The sequence below is a fragment of the Gopherus flavomarginatus genome, chromosome 19, assembly GCF_025201925.1.
Source record: "Gopherus flavomarginatus isolate rGopFla2 chromosome 19, rGopFla2.mat.asm, whole genome shotgun sequence".
Lineage (NCBI taxonomy): Eukaryota > Metazoa > Chordata > Testudines > Testudinidae > Gopherus > Gopherus flavomarginatus.
In genome coordinates, this window is record NC_066635.1 from 16,181,443 (window position 1) to 16,202,625 (window position 21,183).

The window sequence follows — 21,183 nt, forward strand, 5'->3', positions numbered from 1 at the left end:
CTTTAAATCAAAAGTTTCACATCCTAATTTGCTAGGAAAAAATAGCTTGAAAACTTGAATCCTAAAGGCTCAAAACCAAGCCAAATGGCATAAGAACCAGAAATGTGTAGTTTTTTTTAAAGCTTTTTTTTTTTGAAATCCAGTCTCATATGCCTGATTGATGATTTGTCAATGCTTGGGGTTTCACAGTACTGCTAACTGAGACCCAAACAAACATTTGAGGTTTGTGTTAAATTCTCTTTGCTCTCCACTCCCAAGACACACAGAGCCATTCTGTACTTCCAGTTTAAGTCATTTTTACATTAAAAGGGAAAATAATGAATTGAGAAAGGACAAAAGTAAAGTCTAAGAAAACAGTGTGACATTCTTCTATAACTTGCTGGGTTTGAGCAGAATGCAAAACCGCAGCTGCCTCAGTCAGATGCCTAGGAATTTAAAGGCACAGTATGGAATAAAAAGAGCTGCTTTTCGGTCAGATCAAAAATAGGAGGCACCAAGACCCTAAGCAAAAAAACACAATGATAATGTACGCTCTTGGGGGATTTGTAGCCAGCTACTACAGATGCCACCAGTGCACATAAATATATAATAAAAATGATTATTCTCTCACTCTTATCTGATTCTGGGTAAGCTCATCTCAAACTAGCTGATTCACACAGAACCTTTCGAGATTTCCCCTGTCACTGGTTTCTATAGGACAGAGGTAAATTCGGGATCTACAAAGAGACAGTTGGGAGGAATAAGTCACTCTCCTACCATTTTCATATTTTTCAGTCATTTCAAGTGTTGTAAAATGCTCTACTAAATGTCCTCCAAAAGAGGGCTAATATTTTCACAAATGCCAAAGTGACTTAGGTGCTTAAGGATATGTCTACTCTTAAAATGCTACACACGCTGCACCACTTCAGTGTAGACACTACCTATGCTGACAAGAGGGTTCTCCCACTGGTGTAGGTAACTCACCTCCCAGAGAGACAGTCAATGGAGGAATTCTTCAATTGACCTAGCATGCTTTACACTGGGAGTTAGGTCAGCATAGCTAAATCTCTCATCTAAATGAAATCATGACATGATGTGGGGCAGTCTTCAGTCAGACAATGGGTTCAAAACTTAGGGAATCACAAAAACGGAGGGGAGGGAAGGGGGGAGAAGAGGAAGGGGTGTGGGAGAGAATTCCAAGATTTAAAAATGTCAAAGAAAAAGCAAAAACATTTCTCAGGAACTCGTGCGTCACAAGTGTTACAATATACAAATCTGCTGCTTCTTAGGAAAGATCACACAGCAACAGATCATCTGAAACAGGAACAACATGGGGCCAAAGTATGCTTGCCTTTGGCACCATTCCCATGGAAGCCTACAGCGTTCTGCAGGCATACAGCTGGCCAAATTAGCTGGCAGCATTTAAGCCCATACCTATCGTAGTAGATTCATTATTGTCACAGCCAACTTCCACTCCAATACACCCCCTAGACGTTCATAGGCACACTTCTGCCCAGCGTGTGTGCAACTGTCAGCTCTACAATACGGGTAGTTATCTTCAAAAGATGCAAGAAACCCTGTAATGGGCAATTATGCCATAATCTGACCCTTGGGGAAAGTTTCTTCCTAACCCTTACCAGTTAGTGGTTGACTTTCTATAGATTCCAAGGCCAGAAAGGACCATTGCGGTTATCTGCTCTCGCCTCCTGTTTTGCACAGACCACAGAACTTCCCCAAAATAATTCCTAGAGCAGATCTTGTAGAAAAACATTAAAAAAAAAAATCCCCTCTTGATTTCAAAATGGCCAGTGCTGGAGAATCTACCGTGATCTTTTTTAAAGTGTTCCAATGGTTAATTACTCTCACTGTTAAAAATCTACACCTTATTTCCAGTCTGAATTGGTCTAGCCAATTTTTTTATTTTGCCCTAAAGCATGAGGACTTATGTCCCTTATAATTTTCTATCACTTCTAATGTAAATTTAGATATTCCCATTATGTATGTAATTAAAGCAATGGGGATTGGATTCATATCACTTAAAAAAAAAAAAAAGAAGAAGATTGAGACAATTAATTACTTTTCAGGCAGGAAAGCAACCTACATTACTTAGCTAGTCCTCTTGGCAATCCTGTCATTCCAGATCAGAGTGTAAGTCAAAGTCATTGTACGCACACTGCCCTGTGCTGTTCCAAGCATGATGCAAAGGTAATCGGTAACCTATTACTGATTTTAATTTTTAATAGCTGCAATGTGTAACAGATTAAATTTGCTCTGAGAAAGCAAAGCATCTCAGTCTCTGCTGACTCCATTAACCCCGGGTTTAAAATTGCAACTACCAATGGAGGTGTGCTGTGGTGTGACGGTTGGAGCACTGAGCTGGGAATCAGGGAACCTGATTTCGCATCTGGGCTCTGCCATACTGTGTGCCTTTGGGCAAGGGCCTTAGTTAATCCATCTGTCAAAAGGCAATAAGAAGGGATTTCCTATCTTTATCACACACACTCTGGAATCAGATAAAAAGAGCAGTGATACTTCATGATCAGGTCAGTGGACCGAATAGGGGTCTCAGTTATACTTGTATAAACGAGGAGTAATTTTACTGACGTGATTCTGTATTTGCACCAGTGCAAAAGGAGAGCAGAGTCTGGCACTATGGGCGTACAGGTAAGTGGGATAGGGGAAAGGGTGTGGTTATGTCGTCTTTTCTAGACGAGGGAGGGTAGATTTTACACTATTCTCCTCAGATGCGAGTGCAGTGACAAGAAAGGTAGGTTCTACTCCAGGGCGATGAGGAAGTGAAATCTCTGTGACAGAGACAGGTATACTGGGAGTTTGGTTTAATGATGGAACATATGGCTGCACAAATAAGAGCAGAAGATAGGAAGAGGCGTGCTGGCATAAACAAATGCCGGATACTCGCTCAGGCTGCAAGCCCTACACAGAGGGAAGAGTCACCGTGTGTTCTGGAATTCTGTTCAGCACCAGGCGACACAGAAAGATGCTCACATGTCCTTGCCTGTGAGAACTGTGCCTCCAGCCACCAGCGCTCTGATAGGGGCTGCCAGGCCTGCAGCTGGCACAGCAGATTACACAGGTTCACCCATCTGTTGTGTCGTACTGAAAAGCCACGCACACACACACATACACTTTTGCTCTTCCCACACTGTCTGGTGGCTGACCAGAATTCCAGAACACTCGCTTGGTGGCTGGCTTGCAGCCTTAGCCAAGAGCAGGCTTCTTTTAGCGCAGAGTTAGTAACTCAAACAATTGCTCCTGTTTGGGACCCTGATCCTGCAAGGTGCAATACGCTGCCTGAGGTGCTGAGCACCCTCAACTCCACTCCAGGCTTGTGGGGCTGGGCCTTATAAGCGCTAAGGCCGGGGGCTTCAGAAGAGCTCAGGACCTACAGTTGAGGCTGGGCTTGCAAGACAGCTTGGCTACCACTTGCTTAATAAGGGCCAGAGGATCAGAAGCGATCAGTAGACTGGGCGCCGAGCTCGTTTGAAGATATGGCCATCCACGCCAGACAGGAGCTGCTTGGTGCTAAGTGCTTTTGACAACCTGGCCCTGTGAATATACACGACACTATCCTAGAAACGCTTGCAGCAAGGTGGCACAAACTGCTCGGAGCGCCTCGCCCCATGCACAGCTTTGAAGCACAACTGGGCAAGTGACTTGCTGGGCAGAGTGGCATTGTGCTGGTCTCCGAGGAGGCACCAGACAAATCACCGCAGGAAGCTGCGTACTTGCTGAGCCAATGGTCTGATTTGTTGCAGCATTTCAGCTGAATCCCTGTTTCATAAACAAAGCTCAGCTACTCTTGGTATTTGTCCATAGTGAAAACAGATGTTTACACATGCTGCCTTTCCACAATCCCTCCGTTTCTCTCGCTTTGGGTTTGAGCAGCCTCCAAAGGACATTTTTCTCCTCTTGTGGGAAGGCTCAGCAGAGAACTCAGCGTCCAGACTACATGGCTACTAAATCTCGGACGCCAGTTTTTAATCTCTGTTGCAAACACACTAGTACTCAGCACTGGTTCAAGTCTGCCGCAGCACCAGCATCGGGGAGGCCAGATATGGGGAGTTTATTTCCTACACTTCAGTTGGCGAGTTAAGAGCCAGCAAAATGAACCACACAAACAAAATAATTAGTCACAGATGTCAGAGGTGGGAGACACCTGTTTGGTCAGCTAGTCCCTGCCAGTCCAGGCTAGCTCCTGATGCAGTCGGCGCACTGCCAATCACCGCCAAATGACAACATGCCCTCAGCAAAGGCTCCTCAGAGAGTTGGCAAAGAGTTAAGGATACAGTACAAACACTATCCACTTCTTCGCTAGCTCACAGGAGACTCCTGTGCGGCTCTTGCTCTCAGAGATGGCCAGACCTCACAACCTGTTGCTTGCTCTTCTCCCTCTTTTGAGCAGGATCATCGCTGGGTCAGACAACACTGCCAACCCCCTATCCGCACCCCACGGGAGCAGGCTGAAGTGATATTGGGGTATTATTACGAATGCTCCAGTCCCTGCTGGGGGTGGGGATGTACAAACTGCTTTGCAAAGACAGGCCTACTCTATACAGTTTTTGTACTGGTATAAATGCAGAAAAAAATAAAAATTAAAATGGCATGAATACCCACAAACAGTTAAACTGGCAACTAAATTAATACCCAGCTCTTATCAAGTGCTTTTCTTTAGTAGATCTCAAAGCACTTTACAAAGGAGCCGCCTTTTACATATGGAGAAACTGAGGCACAGAGCCAAGCGGGGGGAGGGGGAAGAGATGACTTGCCCAAGGTCACCCAGCAGGCTAGCGGCAGAGTCAGATCTGCCGAGTCCCAGTCCTGTGTTCCAAGCATTAGGTCAAGCCCTACCTTAAATGCAGTTATACTCGTACAGGACACCTTTATTTGGGTATAACACTTCCCTTTCTCATACCAGATAAGCTATACTGGTCTAAAGCATCTTCCTATCAACATAACTGCATTCACACTAGGGGATTGCGTGGCTTTAAACGGTATCAGCCTAATAAAAGCAGTACAACTGTCTACCAGAGACAAGGCCTAAGCCCCAATCCCTACTACGAGCAGGCATCTGGAATGGCATCCTGGCTGGGTTCCTGACAGACTACAAACAGAGCAGAGGGAGAATCAGGGCAACCAGGCGACAGCCCCTCTGCACAAGATCCCTGCACGCAACAGCCAGTGTGAGCTCCTAATATCACAGCTGAGGAAGGCTGGCACGTGCCTACATTTGATGAGTGGGCGTGGTACTGTGCAGCAGCATTTGTTGCCCCACAATGCTTGCAGCTCATTCCCAGAGGCAACTGCATCCAAACCCCGTGTCATCTGCACGGAGAACTGGGAGTGCCCGTAGATTCAGGTGCTGAGCTTGCTCCCTTGAAAGCGCTGGCCAAATTCCAGGGTGGAATTTTATCTCAAGTCTCATGATATCTGGTGGGGTTCCCCAGCTTCCAGAGTGATGCGCTTCCCTTTCTGTCCCTCAGGATGGCAGAGAAAAAGCCTAAAAATGTGACCTAGGTGCAGGCACCCTAAAGACCCAGAAACCAGACGGCTGATAACAAAACCTCCAAATGTTATTGATTTTAAAAACTGAGATTGTCAAGCAAATCTCACGATCTTGGGGCTGGCCGTACTAACATTCTCACTGGCTCCCTCATCAGCCCTGTATTTTGTCCAGCAGATGGCATGTTCCTGAAGACTTTAAAAGCCTCCTCTTCTGCCCTGAGGCTTCAGGGCTGACACTGTCTTGAGGGCGCATTCGGCAGCTGGTACAGCAAGCTGGGCTTCTACCTGCAGCCGTGTGCTGTGACACCACGGCCTGGGGAGTGAAAGCAGCTGCCTCACCAAACCCGTCGGATGCCGCCCTTCTCCTGCCCCAAGATGTTAAATTTTAGAGAGGGATAGAATGGCAAATTGTAGGGAAGTATAAGCACAGAAAAGGAGATTATATTTAAACAATCCTAATGACCTTGAGTAGGGAAAGCTCAGACAGGCTTCCAGAACCTGCTGCCAGTCCCTAGGACACACGACAAAAGAAACTAAGCCGGGGGGGGGGGAGGAGGGGGGGTATAAGAGGCTTTCTTTAAACAGCCACTCATGTGCTGCACATATGTGGTGGCTTAATATAAAACTGGTCAACCTGATCCCTGCAAGATTGGCCTGATACGATTTATCTCCGTTAGCCCCCTGGCCAGTGTGATAATCATGCAGGTCACTAGTTCAAGTCGGCACTTTAAAAAAGGCTCAGTTGTTAACAGCTGAGCAGGAGCAGCCGCGAGGAGTCTAGTAGAGCAGATTCTGCATGACATGCTTTGCAAACCAATGTCTGGCTCACGAGTACGTAACGCAGGGACTGCGACAGTTCTGATCTCGCTAACCCTAATGAAACTCCAGTGGAGTTCTTCCCGATTCCCAGCAACTAAGGGAGAGGTAAAGCAGCAATGGCTTTAACTCTGCCTGCTTTGTTTTGGTCCGTTTTTGGACAGGGCTGTTTTAAAAATGAAAATAAACTCAGCTCGCTCACACACAGACCTCACAGTCCAATCCTGAGAGGAGCTGAGCTCTTTCAACTCAGAGGATGTTCACCAGCTTGAGTGTGGAGCCCCACCATGCAAGGCATTTCCCTGAAATTCTCCAGTTTGTCTTGGAGGTTCAGCTACAGGCTCAGCAGAGACGTTCAAACCTAGGAGCAGGCTCTGGGCGACTGTGGTTTAAGGAAAGTAGCAGCTGCTAGACGCATTTGCTTTTCCATCACCTTAAGAAAGGCAAGCAGTCTATAGAGCTGCTCCCCCAGTCCTCTGGCTGTCGCCAAAAAATGAGCGTACTGCAGTTTGTCTCTCTATCCAGATAAGACAGCCTTAAAAAAAAAGGCCCTACACCGATTGCACTGAGGTGCTAATTTTCTGCTCTCTAAACTTCAATAGCATTTAATAGCTCTTTTAATTTCTTTTGACAAGAGCTGGCACAGACGGCACTGGCTTGGTATTTATATAGGAAGAGTGGGGTATGGATGGACAAATGGGTGAGCGATAGATGGGAAATGCTAACTAGCCAAACGGAGACGCTATTGAAATAGCTGTTCTAGGCTCCTTGGAGATACAGGTTCAAATCCAAGCAGCATTTACACAGTCCCTTCCTGCCCACAGCCTACTGCGCATGGCTCTTTCAGAGGAGACCCTGGGTTCTGATACTGTGAACAAGGTGTGCAGCATAGGAACCTAGACAGACCCTGCCCCCACTGGGGAAAACTCCCATAGGCTTCATCGTGTTTAAGACTGGAGCAAACAATCCCAAATATTTTGTGTGGTCAAAGGAATTCTTTTTCTTGCAGGGAAACTTTTCCCCAGAGGACTTGGCCCAAATACTGCCCCCCTCCCAAAAAAACACAAACCAAAAACTGCTGTGCAGCAAGCGATGTGGTCCCATATGCCAGCCAGCACAACAACATGATGTGCTATAAACCCAAGAGTGTAGTTCTGTTTCAAATCAAGTCATGAGCGTTCCTATACCTTAGAGAGGAGGGACGTGCTAGTCAAATTCAATTCCCTGCTTTACCACAGACTTAAGGCTGTAAGAACGGCCATACCAGGTAAGACAAATGGTCCATCTGGCCCAGGATTCTGTCTTCCAATAGTGGCCAGTGCCAGATGATTCAGAGGGAATGAACAGAACAAGGGAGTTATCAAGTGATCCATCCCCTGTCATCCAGTCCCAGCTTATGGTAGTTGGAGGTTTAGGGACACCCAGAGCATGGGGTTGTGTCCTTGACCATCTCTGCACCTATCCTCTGAACTTGTAAAATACTCTGTTTCATTATCTATCCTTTTTCTAATGGTTCTTAGAATTCTGTTCGCTTTTTTGTCTGCATTCAGCAGATGTTTTCAGAGCACTCTCCACAATGCCTTCAAGTTCTTTTTGAATGGCAACAGCTATTCTAGATCCCATAATTTTGTATATAAATGTGCTTTTCTTTGAATTTCATCTGTCATTTTGTCACCCAGTTTAGTGAGATCCCTTTGGAGTTAATTACCGTGAGTAATTATGTATCGCCACACTTCCCGTGTGACCTTGAGCAAGCCTTAGTTTCTCTATGCCTCAGTTCCCGATCTGTACAATGGGGATAACATCATTGCTCTACCTCACCAGAGTATTAGGAGGATAAATAAATTTAGGGTTGTAGGATGCACTGATACTAAGGTAATTAAGGTATATGCAAGATAGGCTGCTGGCAACTGTGAAGGCTTACTCACCACCCTTCTTGGGTCAGCAGAAAAGATCTAAAAACAAAAAAAGAAGCCAAACCAGAAAATAAACCCTTCTCAGAACAATGAGAAGGGCTTTTCTGCAAAACCCACCTTCATTCCAGACATACAGAGTGTGAACTCTGCCGCGTACATGCTTGAAAATGAGCACTAATGAAAGCAACCCTCAAATAAAACAAAATAAGAGTGTCAACCCTCAGAAACTCAAACAAGCCAGCCAACAGTTCCTCTAAATCAGCCACTGAGTGAAATTCACCACGGCCTTCAGCATCACCAGTCCATCACTCCTCCAGAGAGGGCTTATATTATGCCTAGACAACGTGTTGGTTTTCTGCCCACAGGTGAATTCCACCTGAGGGACAGCTATGTTTTTCAGGCTCATCTATACATGGAATTATTCCCAGATAAAGTGGGGTGTGGCTTCAAAGAAGAATAGCTATTCCAGATTAACTCCATGACGCACAAGCCCTCAGTATTCTGGTATCTGGAACACCTGTACATGGAGGATAGTGGAAATTAGCAATGCATTAGGATTTTTTCCCCTCCACAAAATACCATATCATTTACCTCCCTATAAAAATCTGCAAAATCTTCAGCAAAACTCACATGAAGACTAAGCAGATACCAAGAAACCCTTTCTACCCTAAGGTTTACAAAAGGCAGCTCTGTCTTGTTGTGTGACTAAGTGTTTCACAGCATGTTAGCTCCCCTGTTTGGCACAGAAACTGGCTGTCAGCACCAGGGCCACCCACATGTTTGAAAAAAAATATGTCATGGATCCATACAGATATTAGCAATGTTGGGATAGTTTTTGCAAAAATTCCCTATAGTGAATATAGTGATGTGTGTCTCTCACACACAGACGTCTCCAACCCCAACCTGGAAACAAATTTCTTCTACCAGCTCTGCTAAAGTGACCTGACCTGTTCCTCACCTCCATATGGGGGCTACCTTTACAAAGCTGGACATCTGTCAAGGCCCCAAATGCCCCTTCTTAATCAATACATTCCTGGAAGATAGCTGGCTTGGCAAAGAAGCAGATGCTAGATAGAAGCCCATTACATCAGGTGCTTAAAGTCCTGCTGGTGACCCTAAGCAAAAGCATGTGAGCGACGGTGCTCTGAAGATCCTCTTGGTGAAATTAGCTTTTATTCTGCCTTGGCTGCTCCAATGCAGAAAGAGAAAGGCAGTAGACCGACCTTAAAAGTATTAGCTCTCTGGTCAATTCACATTAAAAAAAACAATATTCTAATGGCCATTCTAGGAAGCCTCAAATGATGTTCATAGATTACTCTAAACTGGATCTGTCCAGGTTTTGGTCTGGTGCAAACTCTCCCCTTCAGCTACTAAATCTCTCATACAGACACAGAGGTGGAAAGCCCTTGCCCAAACTGCGAAATGAACTAGTGGACATGGCCTCCTATTGTACATGGGAGGAGTCACAGACAAGGAAGCTTGCTGTTACCACATATGTATATGGCATCTTGCTAAGAAGTCTCTAGATTCCTTGTGCTGTCATAGTCAAGATTGGGCAAGTCTCTCTTTGATCATGGTGATGCCCTGCCGTCCCACAGGCTGCAGATGGGATCAATCAACAGCCCTCTGTTTGGAAAAGCCTGGGATTGCTGGGTGGAGAGATGAAGCTAAGTCCTTCATCTTATACCACTATTCAATCTTTTGGAGAAGAGAGATAGTGACGTCCCAAGGGAGTCTCGCCTGCTGACTGGATACAGCCAGGTATAGTGCTTATGAAGGAGCCTCATTTAAGGTTAAAATTTGCCCAATGTCTCGACACTGTAAGTGGCACTTGGGCCATGTGCTGGTGCTTGGCACTGGACTGTTTAACCCCCTACTGCAAACTTTTCATGTTGTAAAGAGAGGAGCCGCTTCACCTTCCCCACTCCAAAGCTAATGCTGAATAGAATGGAGCTGGGTGGAGAAGTCCATGCTGCTAGGGTCTGTTCTTCCAAAGACTGCGTGGTGACCTAGTGGGGAAGCTCCCGCCAAATGGCAGAGTTGTCCTGACCTGTGGAGAAACCATGTGCTATGGAGTCGAGGAGAGGGGGCAGTAGTTCCCTCATGTTCCTCACAGCAATCCCCTGAGGCTACAGAGTTAGTGGCTCTCAAAGAAGTCCCATCCAGGTCTCCCTGATGGGTAGGATGGCAACTGTAACATGGCCTTGAAGTTGGAGACAGAAAAGGAATACGCCATTCAAATGAAAAGTCTTTATGGGGAAACAGAGCTCCAGGTGCTGCTTTTCCATTCCCAAGCTAAAAATACACTGTGCAAAAAGCTACAATCTCCCCAGACAGCTGGGCAGGACAGTCAATTACAAACTGGTCACAATCGGTCTGAACCACTCCACTCCTGCAGCCTGACCTATGCTCCAGGGAAGGGAATGCTGCAGAGAGATGGAGGCAAATTCTTTGCTCAATGCACTTGTTCTTCCCACAGAGTGCAATGTGTAGCCATCCGCCATATGATAAAATTAATAGCTCAGCCTGTTCAGATACCAAAAATGACCTTCAGGGCAGGCCCCCCGGGGTTCACACAGAAACTGCAAGAAACCAGAAGAACCTGAAACATGCACGGATCAGTCCAACCACAACCAAACAGAGAAAGGCTCCTTCCCTGACAGCCTGTTCTCTCTGCTTTGCCTGATCCCTGTTGAGGGTTTAAAAAAGGAACCACACCGCTCTCATCGAATTCCATGCCCCCTACCTTGATCAGAAAGATGTAAGGGCAACAAACTAGGTTTCACAAGTAAACAACACTGATTGAAAGGAATGCCCTGGTATTGCTAGACATTCCCAAAGCAGAATTGTTACAAACCAGACCTGCCATTCATACCATTGATCCTCCCGGAAGCCCTGTGGTGGGAGACGTGTTTGTTTAATGCAGAGATCTCCAAATTGTGGGGCACAGAGGAATGTTCAAGGTGGGAGCAGGCCCAGGCCAGCACCCTGCCACTAACTTTGCTGCAGCCCCAGCCCCTGTTCCCAGCCTTGGCACAGCTCTGCACCTGGCCATGGGCCTGGCTGCCAGCCTCCACCACGGCCCATCTGTGGCTTCACTCCTGCCCCCCCAGCCTCAGTACTGGTTCCGTTCTCAACCCCTGCTCCTGGCCCCAGACCCACCCCCAGCTGCAGTACCAGCCTCAGCCCCCTTATCCCTGTCGGCATTTCTCCCCGACCCTCCCCCCCCACCAGCTGCAGCCCCACTCCTAGCTCCAGCTGGGGGGCAGACAGAGACAAGAGGGGGGCATGACTCCAGAAAGTTTGGGGACTGCCGGTTTAATGCAATCTCAACACTCTGGGTATGTCTACATCTACAATTTTGCAGCGCTGGTTGTTACAGCTGTATTAGTACAGCTGTATAGGGCCAGCGCTGCAGAGTGGCCACACTTACAGCAACCAGCGCTGCAAGTGGTGTTAGATGTGGCCACACTGCAGCGCTGTTGGGCGGCTTCAAGGGGGGTTCGGGGAACGCGAGAGCAAACCGGGAAAGGAGACCAGCTTCGCCGCGGTTTGCTCTCGCGTTCCCCGAACCACCCTGCAAACCGCAGGGAAGGAGACCTGCTTGCTCGGGGGTTCGGGGAACGCGAGAGCAAACCGGGAAAGGAGACCAGCTTCGCCGCGGTTTGCTCTCGCGTTCCCCGAACCACCCTGCAAACCGCAGGGAAGGAGACCTGCTTGTTCGGGGAACGCGAGAGCAAACCGGGGAAGGAGACCAGCTTCGCCGCGGTTTGCTCTCGCGTTCCCGGAACCACCCAGCAAACCTCAGGGAAGGAGACCTGCTTGCTCGGGGTTCGGGGAACGCGAGAGCAAGCCGGGGAAGGAGACCAGCTTGATTACCAGAGGCTTCCTCAGGTATGCTGGGATACCTGCTTATTCCACGGAGGTCAAGAAAAGCGCTGGTAAGTGTCTATACTTGATTACCAGCGCTGGATCACCAGCGCTGGATCCTCTACACCCGAGACAAAACGGGAGTACGGCCAGCGCTGCAAACAGGGAGTTGCAGCGCTGGTGGTGCCCTGCAGATGTGTACACCTCCTAAGTTGCAGCGCTGTAACCCCCTCACCAGCGCTGCAACTTTCTGATGTAGACAAGCCCTCTGTCTACAATAGGCTGCCAGTTAACACTAAAAACAGACTTCCAGGTTTGATTGACTACAACCCCTGTGAGGGCAGAGCAGGGCCAGTTCAGACATGTTTGGCAAGATGATAATGAGGCAGCCATCTTCTTCAATTACCTTTAAGTCTGCAACAAAAAGGTGCAGGGAGCAAGCAACATAATTAAGCATCCTCGGGGATTTTTCTCACACCAAAAGAAAAAAAGAAAAAAAACAAAAACCACACCTCATTCATTTTCTTTTAAATGAAAAACAAACCATGGAAGTTCAAGCTGGAAAAGATCGATGAGATTAGTGACTCTCAGCCTTTTTACCCCAGAAACACCCCCCCCCCATTTTACAGAGATTTACCCCCCTTTAATGCTATGCAAAAGGCGGGGCAATCACACCCCGCTCCCAACACTTGGTCTCTACCCTCCTGGGATTCACAGCTTCCAGCTGAGAACTCCTGCATTAGATCATCCATGCCAATTCACAGTCCAGACAGGATTATGCCCTGTATTTTCCTAGCATTTTGTCCAGTCTCACATGTTCAAAGTACATGTTCTCCAAAGCATGGAAGATATGGCACTCCTCGCACATGCACTTGGCTAAGGCTAGCCCCTTCCCGGAGCACTTAGCCATCAGAAATCTTCTCAGCCTGTTCCAAGAAAAAAGAAAAAAAAAAACAAAAAAAAACCACACCACGACAATATCCCCATTCCAAAGCAGAGCTGCCTCAAACTAGCCAACTTACCCCATTTACATGGTAGCTGAGGGGGAGGAGGGAGGGCACACGGCAGGGGAGAAAAATAAAATAAAATAAAAAATCACTGCAACTGGCTTCTACAAAAATTTGCTGTTACGCGAGTGACTTACCCCTCACAAAATGTGCACTGTGGAGCAAAAAATTGGAGGCTTCTATTCTCCACCTACCTCAGCGCTTGCAAGCCCGGCACCAAACAGTCCTCTCACGCTCCGCAGCATTACTGGCTCACTGTTTTCCATGTTCACGGGAGTTTTAGTGGTTGCCCAACGCCATAAACAGTGCATTGTTATCACTGTAATCTCTCCCAGAGCTAAAGGATCTGACAGGCGGACATTATTCTGGTTTTAAATACAGGCGTTCAAAGGGAAAAGGAAAAAAGAGACAGCCATTCTGATACTGCGCAGCTTGAAAGCTCTCGATGGCTGGAGCAGTGTCAGTGAGCAAAAAATAGGCTTTGCGCTGGACTGGTGGAGTCAGCAAATATTTTAAATTAGAACCGGGGCTCTATTTCTGACAGGAGCGCCCGGGAGTTTGTGCTTCACTGCACAGCAGCTTTTATTTCTGGAGAAGGCCGCTCAGAGTGTGGGGGGTGGACTAGCATCCTCCAAAGCTGAGAGCTCCTTCTAAGAATGCTGGTTTTCCAAGTGCTACATCCCAGATTAGCTCATCACCAGGATATCTGACAGCAACAGAAATGAAAAGAGCATCTGACCATTCACATAAATGTAACATGAGCACAAGCCCTTTATTTGCTTGGGAGAGACAGCATGGTCCAGTGGGTACACCACCTGGCTGGCAGCCAAAAAAAAGCCCTGGGTTGTGTCACTGCCAACCTATGGGGTGCCCTGGAGCAAGTTACTTCACCTCCTTGGGCATCTGTTTTCCTTCTCACACTATGGTCGGTCTTCTCTATTTCGTTCATATGCTCTTCAGGGCAGAGACTGTCTCACCCTGTGCCAAGACAGTGCCTGATTCAATGGAGCCCCGATTTCTGTTGGAGCCACTAAGCTGTGGCCCAAAGGGTACATTTTTCAAAAGCATCAGCAGGATTCTGGGTGAAAAAAAAAAAAATTAAAGCAGCTAATTGACTTAAACGCCTAAATCCCTTTAGAAAGGAAGATTTAGGCACTTCATAGCAGAAGTCACTTAGGCACTTTTGAAAAAGTTTCACGCAGGTACTTTTCAGCAATGATTCTCAAAGACTGTTACAAAAAGGAAATCCAGTCTCATTATCCCTATTTTACAGAAGGGGAAACTGAGGCACAGAAAAGGGAAGCAGTTCACCCAAGGTCACAGAATCCATCTCTCCTGACTCCCCGTGCAGCACGCTATCCATTAGGCTATGCTGCCTGAGGACTCCCTCAGCCACTCTTCCCCAGCAAATCACAGGCACTGCGTTCTGTAGAACACTACAGGAAAACATCCCTAAAGATGTTACATATACAACAACACGGAGCCCTGCATAGCACCCTTCTTCTGACTCTGTTTTCAAAGCACTCTACTCCAATGTAGATACATTTCAGGTTCTATAAAAACAAGCTTTTATGAAACCAGAACCCAACAGAAATGGTCCCATGATTTGTGTACAATTTCTAGTTGCCAACTCATCACAAAACAGACAAAACAGCCCCCTGCATGGTTTACATCCCAGGCATTAAAGCCCCACCAGCTTATCAACTAAAGCTAAACTGATTTCATTAACTGCTATTGTCCAAGCAGAGAGAAAAGGACGACGAAAAACCACCGCCACCAATTGCGAAAAGCCAACTGAGATTTGTACAATCCTCTTCGGTGTAGCAGTCCAGGTCTTTCCTCCTCCCCCGCCCCCAAAACTGCAGCTCTCACCTCATTCCCACAAGCCCATGCAAAAGTCAAACTGGATAGACTATGCTGTGCATTTCCTGCGCAGCTCATCTCAATGCTACTCAAAACAACTGCGGCGGCATGAGAAAAAACTAATAACCCTTGGCAATGAAATGGGATCAGAACCAAGGAGAAGGAGAATTGGGATCAAAAAGCAATTTAAATAAATGCTGCACACCATGCTGGTATTTCTGATGGTGGGAGCAAGAACCACCTGGTTTGTCTCTTTCCAAGAGGATTGGAGACAGCAATGAACAGCAGTAAGCAGTGAGAAAGTTGGCTCTTCTGGGTGTGGAACAGACACATATTTGCTCACGATCCTAGCAACCATGCAGATGCCTTGAAATGCCCAGGATAGGGTATGGAAGGTGCTTCCCCCTCCTTTCTGCAGGCACTGTAAAGGGGTTTTCAATGAGTTCCTTAGGCAAAAAGAATTTCTGTGCAAGTTCCAGTTACCACAGAAACCAAACAAACAACCTGGCAGCTCCATCCCAGGAACAGACTGCACCGTTGCAGCTGCTGCACCTGGGGCAGTAATGCCCAAATCAATGAACTATCGATAAACCACCTACGTTCTACATAAAACAGCAAGGCCCAGTCCTGAAGTCATACCACTGGGCCAGATTCTGCCCTTTTAACAGCAATGTGAACCTGGAGTAACTCCATAAACACCAGCTAGACCCCCACCCACCCACCGTTTTCACTCAATCTTTATTCCTATAGGAGTCAAGGAAATCTTTTGCTGGAGAAAGGATCATGTGAAAGCTGAACTAGGACCTCGGGATTTGCCCAGAGCTGCCAAAACCAGGAAGAGCGTTCACTGCTTATCCATATTCATTGGATTATTAGTTTTGCAATCACTGGGAATCGACATCAAGCTGTTCGCTTAGTGCTGGGCGGCATGTACGTTCCTGAACGTTCCCAGGAACAGACCCTGTTAAGCCAATGGCACTGCTCCTGCAAGCAAGTGCTCACTGACCCATGTAAGACCGGCAGAGCCCAGCCCCAAGTGACAACCTTGATGTCAGTTTCCTGCAGTCATAAATCTCCCCATAATCTAGTGGATACGAAAAAGCATGTATGCTCTTGCCATTAACAGACAGAGCCAGCACTAGATGGGAGGCTCACGGTCATAACTGGCTCGCTGCTCACTTCAGGGGGCTATCAGGCTGCCATGGGTTTCTCAAGCAGAGAGAGTTAAATTATAAAAGAGTCCACACTCTTCTGGGGTCACACACCGCAGGCCTGGTTTTCAGGTCTGAGCACCTGTAGCACCTACTGACTTCAATTACTGCTATGAGTGCTCAGGACCTCTGAGGAGTCAGACCAAGGGAGTCTGGCTCTGGTCTGCCATGCCTCAACTTCAGTTTGACCCAGAGACTTTACTCACTGAACCCACTAAGATAGGAATCCTTCGGGTGTGCCACAATCAAGGCTAGATTAATGGGAGTCTCTGCTCTCTCTTACATCAGTGGAACTCTAGATCCATTGAGCCAAATTCTCTGATGGTGTAAACTGGTATAGCTCCATGGCACAACTCCAAAGGAAGGCAGATTTACACCAGAGTTTTTGACCCACAGAGCTCAGTGAAGCAGCTGCCAATTTACAGCGCTGTTGCCGAGAGCAGAATCTGTACAAAAATGAGGGGAAATATCCCAGTTAAATATCAACCAGACAAAAAGGAGGAAGTTCTAGGATCCAACTCTAAACTTAACTCCACCCTTGAATCCCGCTCTTTTCTCCGTTTACAGGAGAGGACCCCACAAGCTCAAGTCTGCCCTGGCAGGTATTTTAATTGCAACATTACAATCTTTCAGTATACAAGATTATAACCTGAAGTCACCTTCCCAGCCTGTATCAGGTACAGAGGGGTCTCCAGCCCACTTGAAGCCAGCAGTGTGAGGTGCAGGTGGACATCTGGCCTGTTTGGAGGCTGGTGTTTCTGAACTATACCAGGTGACCAGGTTACAGGCAGTCCCTGGTCCAGCAGAGTAGCAGGTGGGAGAAAGGTGAATCTGATCCATAAACGTAGCAAGATAGTAAGATACCCAATTCACAGTAAGCAACTCAACTGGAGCTCTACCTCCATCTTGTAGTTGGGGGGTGGATTTTCCCCACTCCTCTGGATAGGGATGATGGGGAAAGAGGGACTTCAGGCAGGAGAGAAGAATCTTTTCTTCTCATCAGCAGGTGAGAGAGAGGACTTGGGAAGTGACGACCCGGCCTCTTACCGGAGCTGCTGCTGCCCAGGGAGCTGGAAACAACATGCTGCAAAACCTGTTTGATCTCCTCTCATTCAGGTCTGAACCAGGAAGAGAGCAGGTATGCTTGCCAACATGTGATACCGACGGTCCGGTGCTTCTTAAAGAGACAGTTATTATCTGGACGTGTGTGTGTGTGTGTGTGTGTGTGTGTGTGTGTGTGTGTGTGTGTGTGTGTGTGTGTGTGTGTGTGTGTGTGTGTGTGTGTGTGTGTGTGTGTGTGTGTGTGTGTGTGTGTGTGTGTCAGATCAAGCACACTTCAAAGCTGAGTTATGCAGCTCCAACCCAAAGTATTAGTATTGTTGTCTGAGTCAAATCATTTTATAAAGGTGCATGCAAATCATTTGCAAAAAGCCCCTTGCTTTACATAACTTTCGGAATCTGAATTACACCAGCAGGCAGTCAGGAAATCCAGCACTGAAGAGGTAGGCATGCTCTGTACCGGTGGATCTGTCCCTTACCTGTACAACTTCTTTCTTTACATTGACGAGGTCTAACCAGTCGTTGAATCTTGGGTAGCTGTTGAGCTCCACTGTCCTGTCATTCAGGGGCACGCTCAGCTTACACTGCCGCTGTCTGTTGATGTAGCGGACCAGTTTCACCTGTTGAGATCCAGAAAGCGAATGGTTACAGTTGAAAGCTCTTTGGGGCAGGGACTGATTTTTTTTGGTCTAGTGCAATAGGTCCCGGTCTGACAGGGGCTCATAGGTACTATTGGATTGCAAATAAGTAAGCCGCCACCACCACCTAAGCAGGCACTTCTGGGAGTCATCAGTGCTATTCCCTTACACTAAACAGCACAGCAACAACTTGATTCCCCCTGTGGTTTCACTAGATGGGGCGGGGGGGGGGGAGGAGGTTTCCATTCCTGTACGAACCTTCTTTAAACCATCACGAAAAGACAGTTGCCTACAGTGGTTAACTTCACCCAAAATATACCACATACATAATAGGCAGTGATCGTTGCCTTCTGTCTGAAAACTGTGCACACAGCTGGTCTACGCTTCCCCACGACTGCGTGTTCCTGTTGTGGTTACCCTCATCCATTCCTTCCATGTGGTGGTTACACCCATTTACAGCATCTGGTCCACATTTAGACTGTGAGCTCTGCAGAGCAGGAAGCGTCTTCCTAGAACTCTGTTCAGCACCCAGAACAACAGGGACATGTTCTGGTTGGGATCTCTGGCCTCTACTTCAAGGCAAATAATTATTTAAAGAATAAAAATTAAGTTGGACTCAAAACACCAAACGCTTCCAGTGCCTGACAACCTCAATTTTGCTACAAGAGTTGAGAGAACACACAGAAAGAATATTATTTGTGCCTTATGTTTTTCGTAACATAAAATAAACCTCAAAAGAGATTTTTCATTGTTTCTACTTCACACATCCCTAGAGGGCAGACAAAAGCTTCAAAGACTTCTAAACAAAAAACACTACCTCAAAACAATTTAGTCTGAGTTTTATTAACCAAAACATGTCTACAGTAAAGCACAAGAATTTTAGCATTCAAGGGAAGATCAGATTTATAATTAAAAGAAAAAACAAACATGCATTTCTTGTCCTCTTTAATGTCTCTTAAGTTTCCACTGGAAATATTTTCTGACTACATGTCTGCATGATGTAATGGCATGCATAAAAATCATAGTTACAGATGGGAAAGATTGATTAGATCATCTAATCCAGTGGTTTTCAACCTGTGGTCCCACAGACCCCCCAGGTGGCCTAGGTCTAAGATTTCCAAAGGGGTCTGCCCTTCCATTTGAAGTTCTTTTAGGGGCCTGCAAATGAAAAAAGGTTGAAAACCACTGATCTAATCCATCCCCAGAGAGAGGGTGTAACAAATGCTTAAGGGAAAAACAGACATTATGGGCTGGTCCACACTGGGGGGGGAAAATCGATCTTAGATACGCAACTTCAGCTACATGAATAACGTAGCTGAAGTCGAATATCTAAGATCGGATTACTCACCCGTCCACACCGCACGGGATCGATGTTCGCGGCTCTCCGTGTCGATTCCGGAACTCCGTTGGGGTTGATGGAGTTCCGGGATCGATATATCGCGTCTAGATTAGACGCGATATATCGATCCCCGAGCAATCGATTTTAACCCGCCGATACGGCAGGTAGTCTGGACGTGGCCTATGTTTCATCTTTGCTGAAAGGCTGGTATGTACCTCTGACTTGTCCACTGGTTTAGAATGATATTGCCTCCTGCTGACTGTCCTGAAGAAGGCAGGGACGTCCTAATGCTACTTTGGGGTCTCTTTGGTGACACAGGTGACTTATTTACTAGTATTACTATTTAGACTATAAAGTCTTTAAGACACGGATTTTTTTTTAAATTGTGTATGTACCACTCCTAGCATAAGGATCATCTGAAACAATACATGAAAGATTTCATCTAAGCTGGCAGCATTCTAGCAACAGAGCCATCTGAAGAATAAAGCTGTATTAAAATAGTAAGTAGCCATTGGCAACACACGGCAGACCTGCATTCCTGGATTATGCTTTCCTGTAAACTAGCTGCTGGTTTATTTTACCAGTAATCTGACTATGCACAGCTATCTGGTGTAAATGCAGGGTTTCACTGCCCACACACACATACTTCTCAGGTCAGAAACTAGCAGTCCTGTGAAATTTTCAAGGGTTTTTTGTTTGTTTGTTTGTTTTAAATTTCTGGTCGCAGTTTGATGCAACGAAGAGTGAGAAATCCAGACGCTAGCATGCGGTGAGCCCAGAGATAGCCGTGTCAGATACGCTACTCCCCGGACAGCATGCTGTGCAAATGGGAGCTGCAGTATCCTAAAAAATAAAACCAAAAGAACCACAATTTAGCAAGATGACGTCAGGCACGTGGGGCCTGATTTTCAGAAGGGCCGACGAGCACCCACTCCAACTGGAGCTAACAGAGTACTAGGAACCTTTGCAAGGACGGTCATGACCTCTGAACGAGACTTTGGAGCACTAGACCCACTTTTGTAATCCTGCTCTCTGCCTCAACCCCCATTCTGTAAGACAGGGATGATAATGACTTTCTCCGATCCTTTGTCTTGCCCTGATCCTGCAAAAATGAACAACATGGAGCGGACCCATGTACGCATGATGCTGTGCGTAAGTCAGTGGGGCGCCATGTGGCCACAGGGGTCTGCTTGTGTAGGTCTCTTCCCAGGATCAGGTCATTTAATTGTAAGCTTCTGGTTGGCAAAGGCTTGTCTTACTGTGCATTTGTACAGTGGCTGCACAATGGAGCCCCTGCTCTCAGTTGTACTCTCTACCCTAACACATCTAAACAATGGTCCTGATACATAACTGCCGGGTCATTTGTATTTCTGGGACAGAGAAACCCCCTACTCAGCAGGAAAGCACCCTCAAAAGTTTAAATGGGCATGCTCCTGGCAAGAAGCGCAAGCCAGACATGACCAGGCATCAACTGATCCCATTATAGGATGAAACCTTGGCCGTACTGAAGTCAATGAGAGTTTTACTATTGACATCAGTAGGGCCGGAATTCCCCCACCTTGTGGTTTTTAAAAGGGAGATGAATTCTGTTTAGTTCAGGCATGGTGGGCTTTCACTGCTTTGGACTGAAACAGAGATAAACAGGACTCAGCTAAAAGATCTTGGGGGCGGGGTTTTGTTGTTCTTTTTAAAATGGTATTACATTTTCTAGGTCTCTTTCTAGGAACATCTGAACACTGTCCAGTGTAACGTTCCAATAGTCAGGCCAACAAACCTCTGCTTGGGGTGGGTGGACAGCATGTTGGTGCATTCCCTTCCTACAACAGCCTGTCCTCTGCGCCATTTACAGCAGTGCCCCTGGAAGACTGGCCTTACAGGGTGTGAGGGGGACCTCCGTATTCAGAGTGCTTTGCAGAGGGTGTCTGAACTAGGGTGAGCTAGGATGGCACACAGCGTGAAAGA

General features: G+C 46.8%; 1 protein-coding gene across 2 annotated transcripts in view; it reads right to left on the reverse strand.

Annotated features, from left to right (window-relative positions):
* The window catches only part of KSR1 (kinase suppressor of ras 1), a 119,204-nt gene that overhangs the window by 39,771 nt on the left and 58,250 nt on the right, over positions 1-21,183 (reverse strand). Inside the window, exon 2 of one of the 2 annotated variants that reach the window (XM_050929722.1) lies at positions 17,724-17,864. Coding sequence is in view for 1 of the 2 variants with exons in the window: in XM_050929723.1 (XP_050785680.1) it covers positions 13,306-13,422 (117 nt within the window). In the remaining variant the exon portion in view is untranslated. Of the gene's footprint in view, positions 1-13,305; positions 13,587-17,723; positions 17,865-21,183 lie in introns of those variants that run through there. The other variant, XM_050929723.1, reaches the window with a different exon arrangement.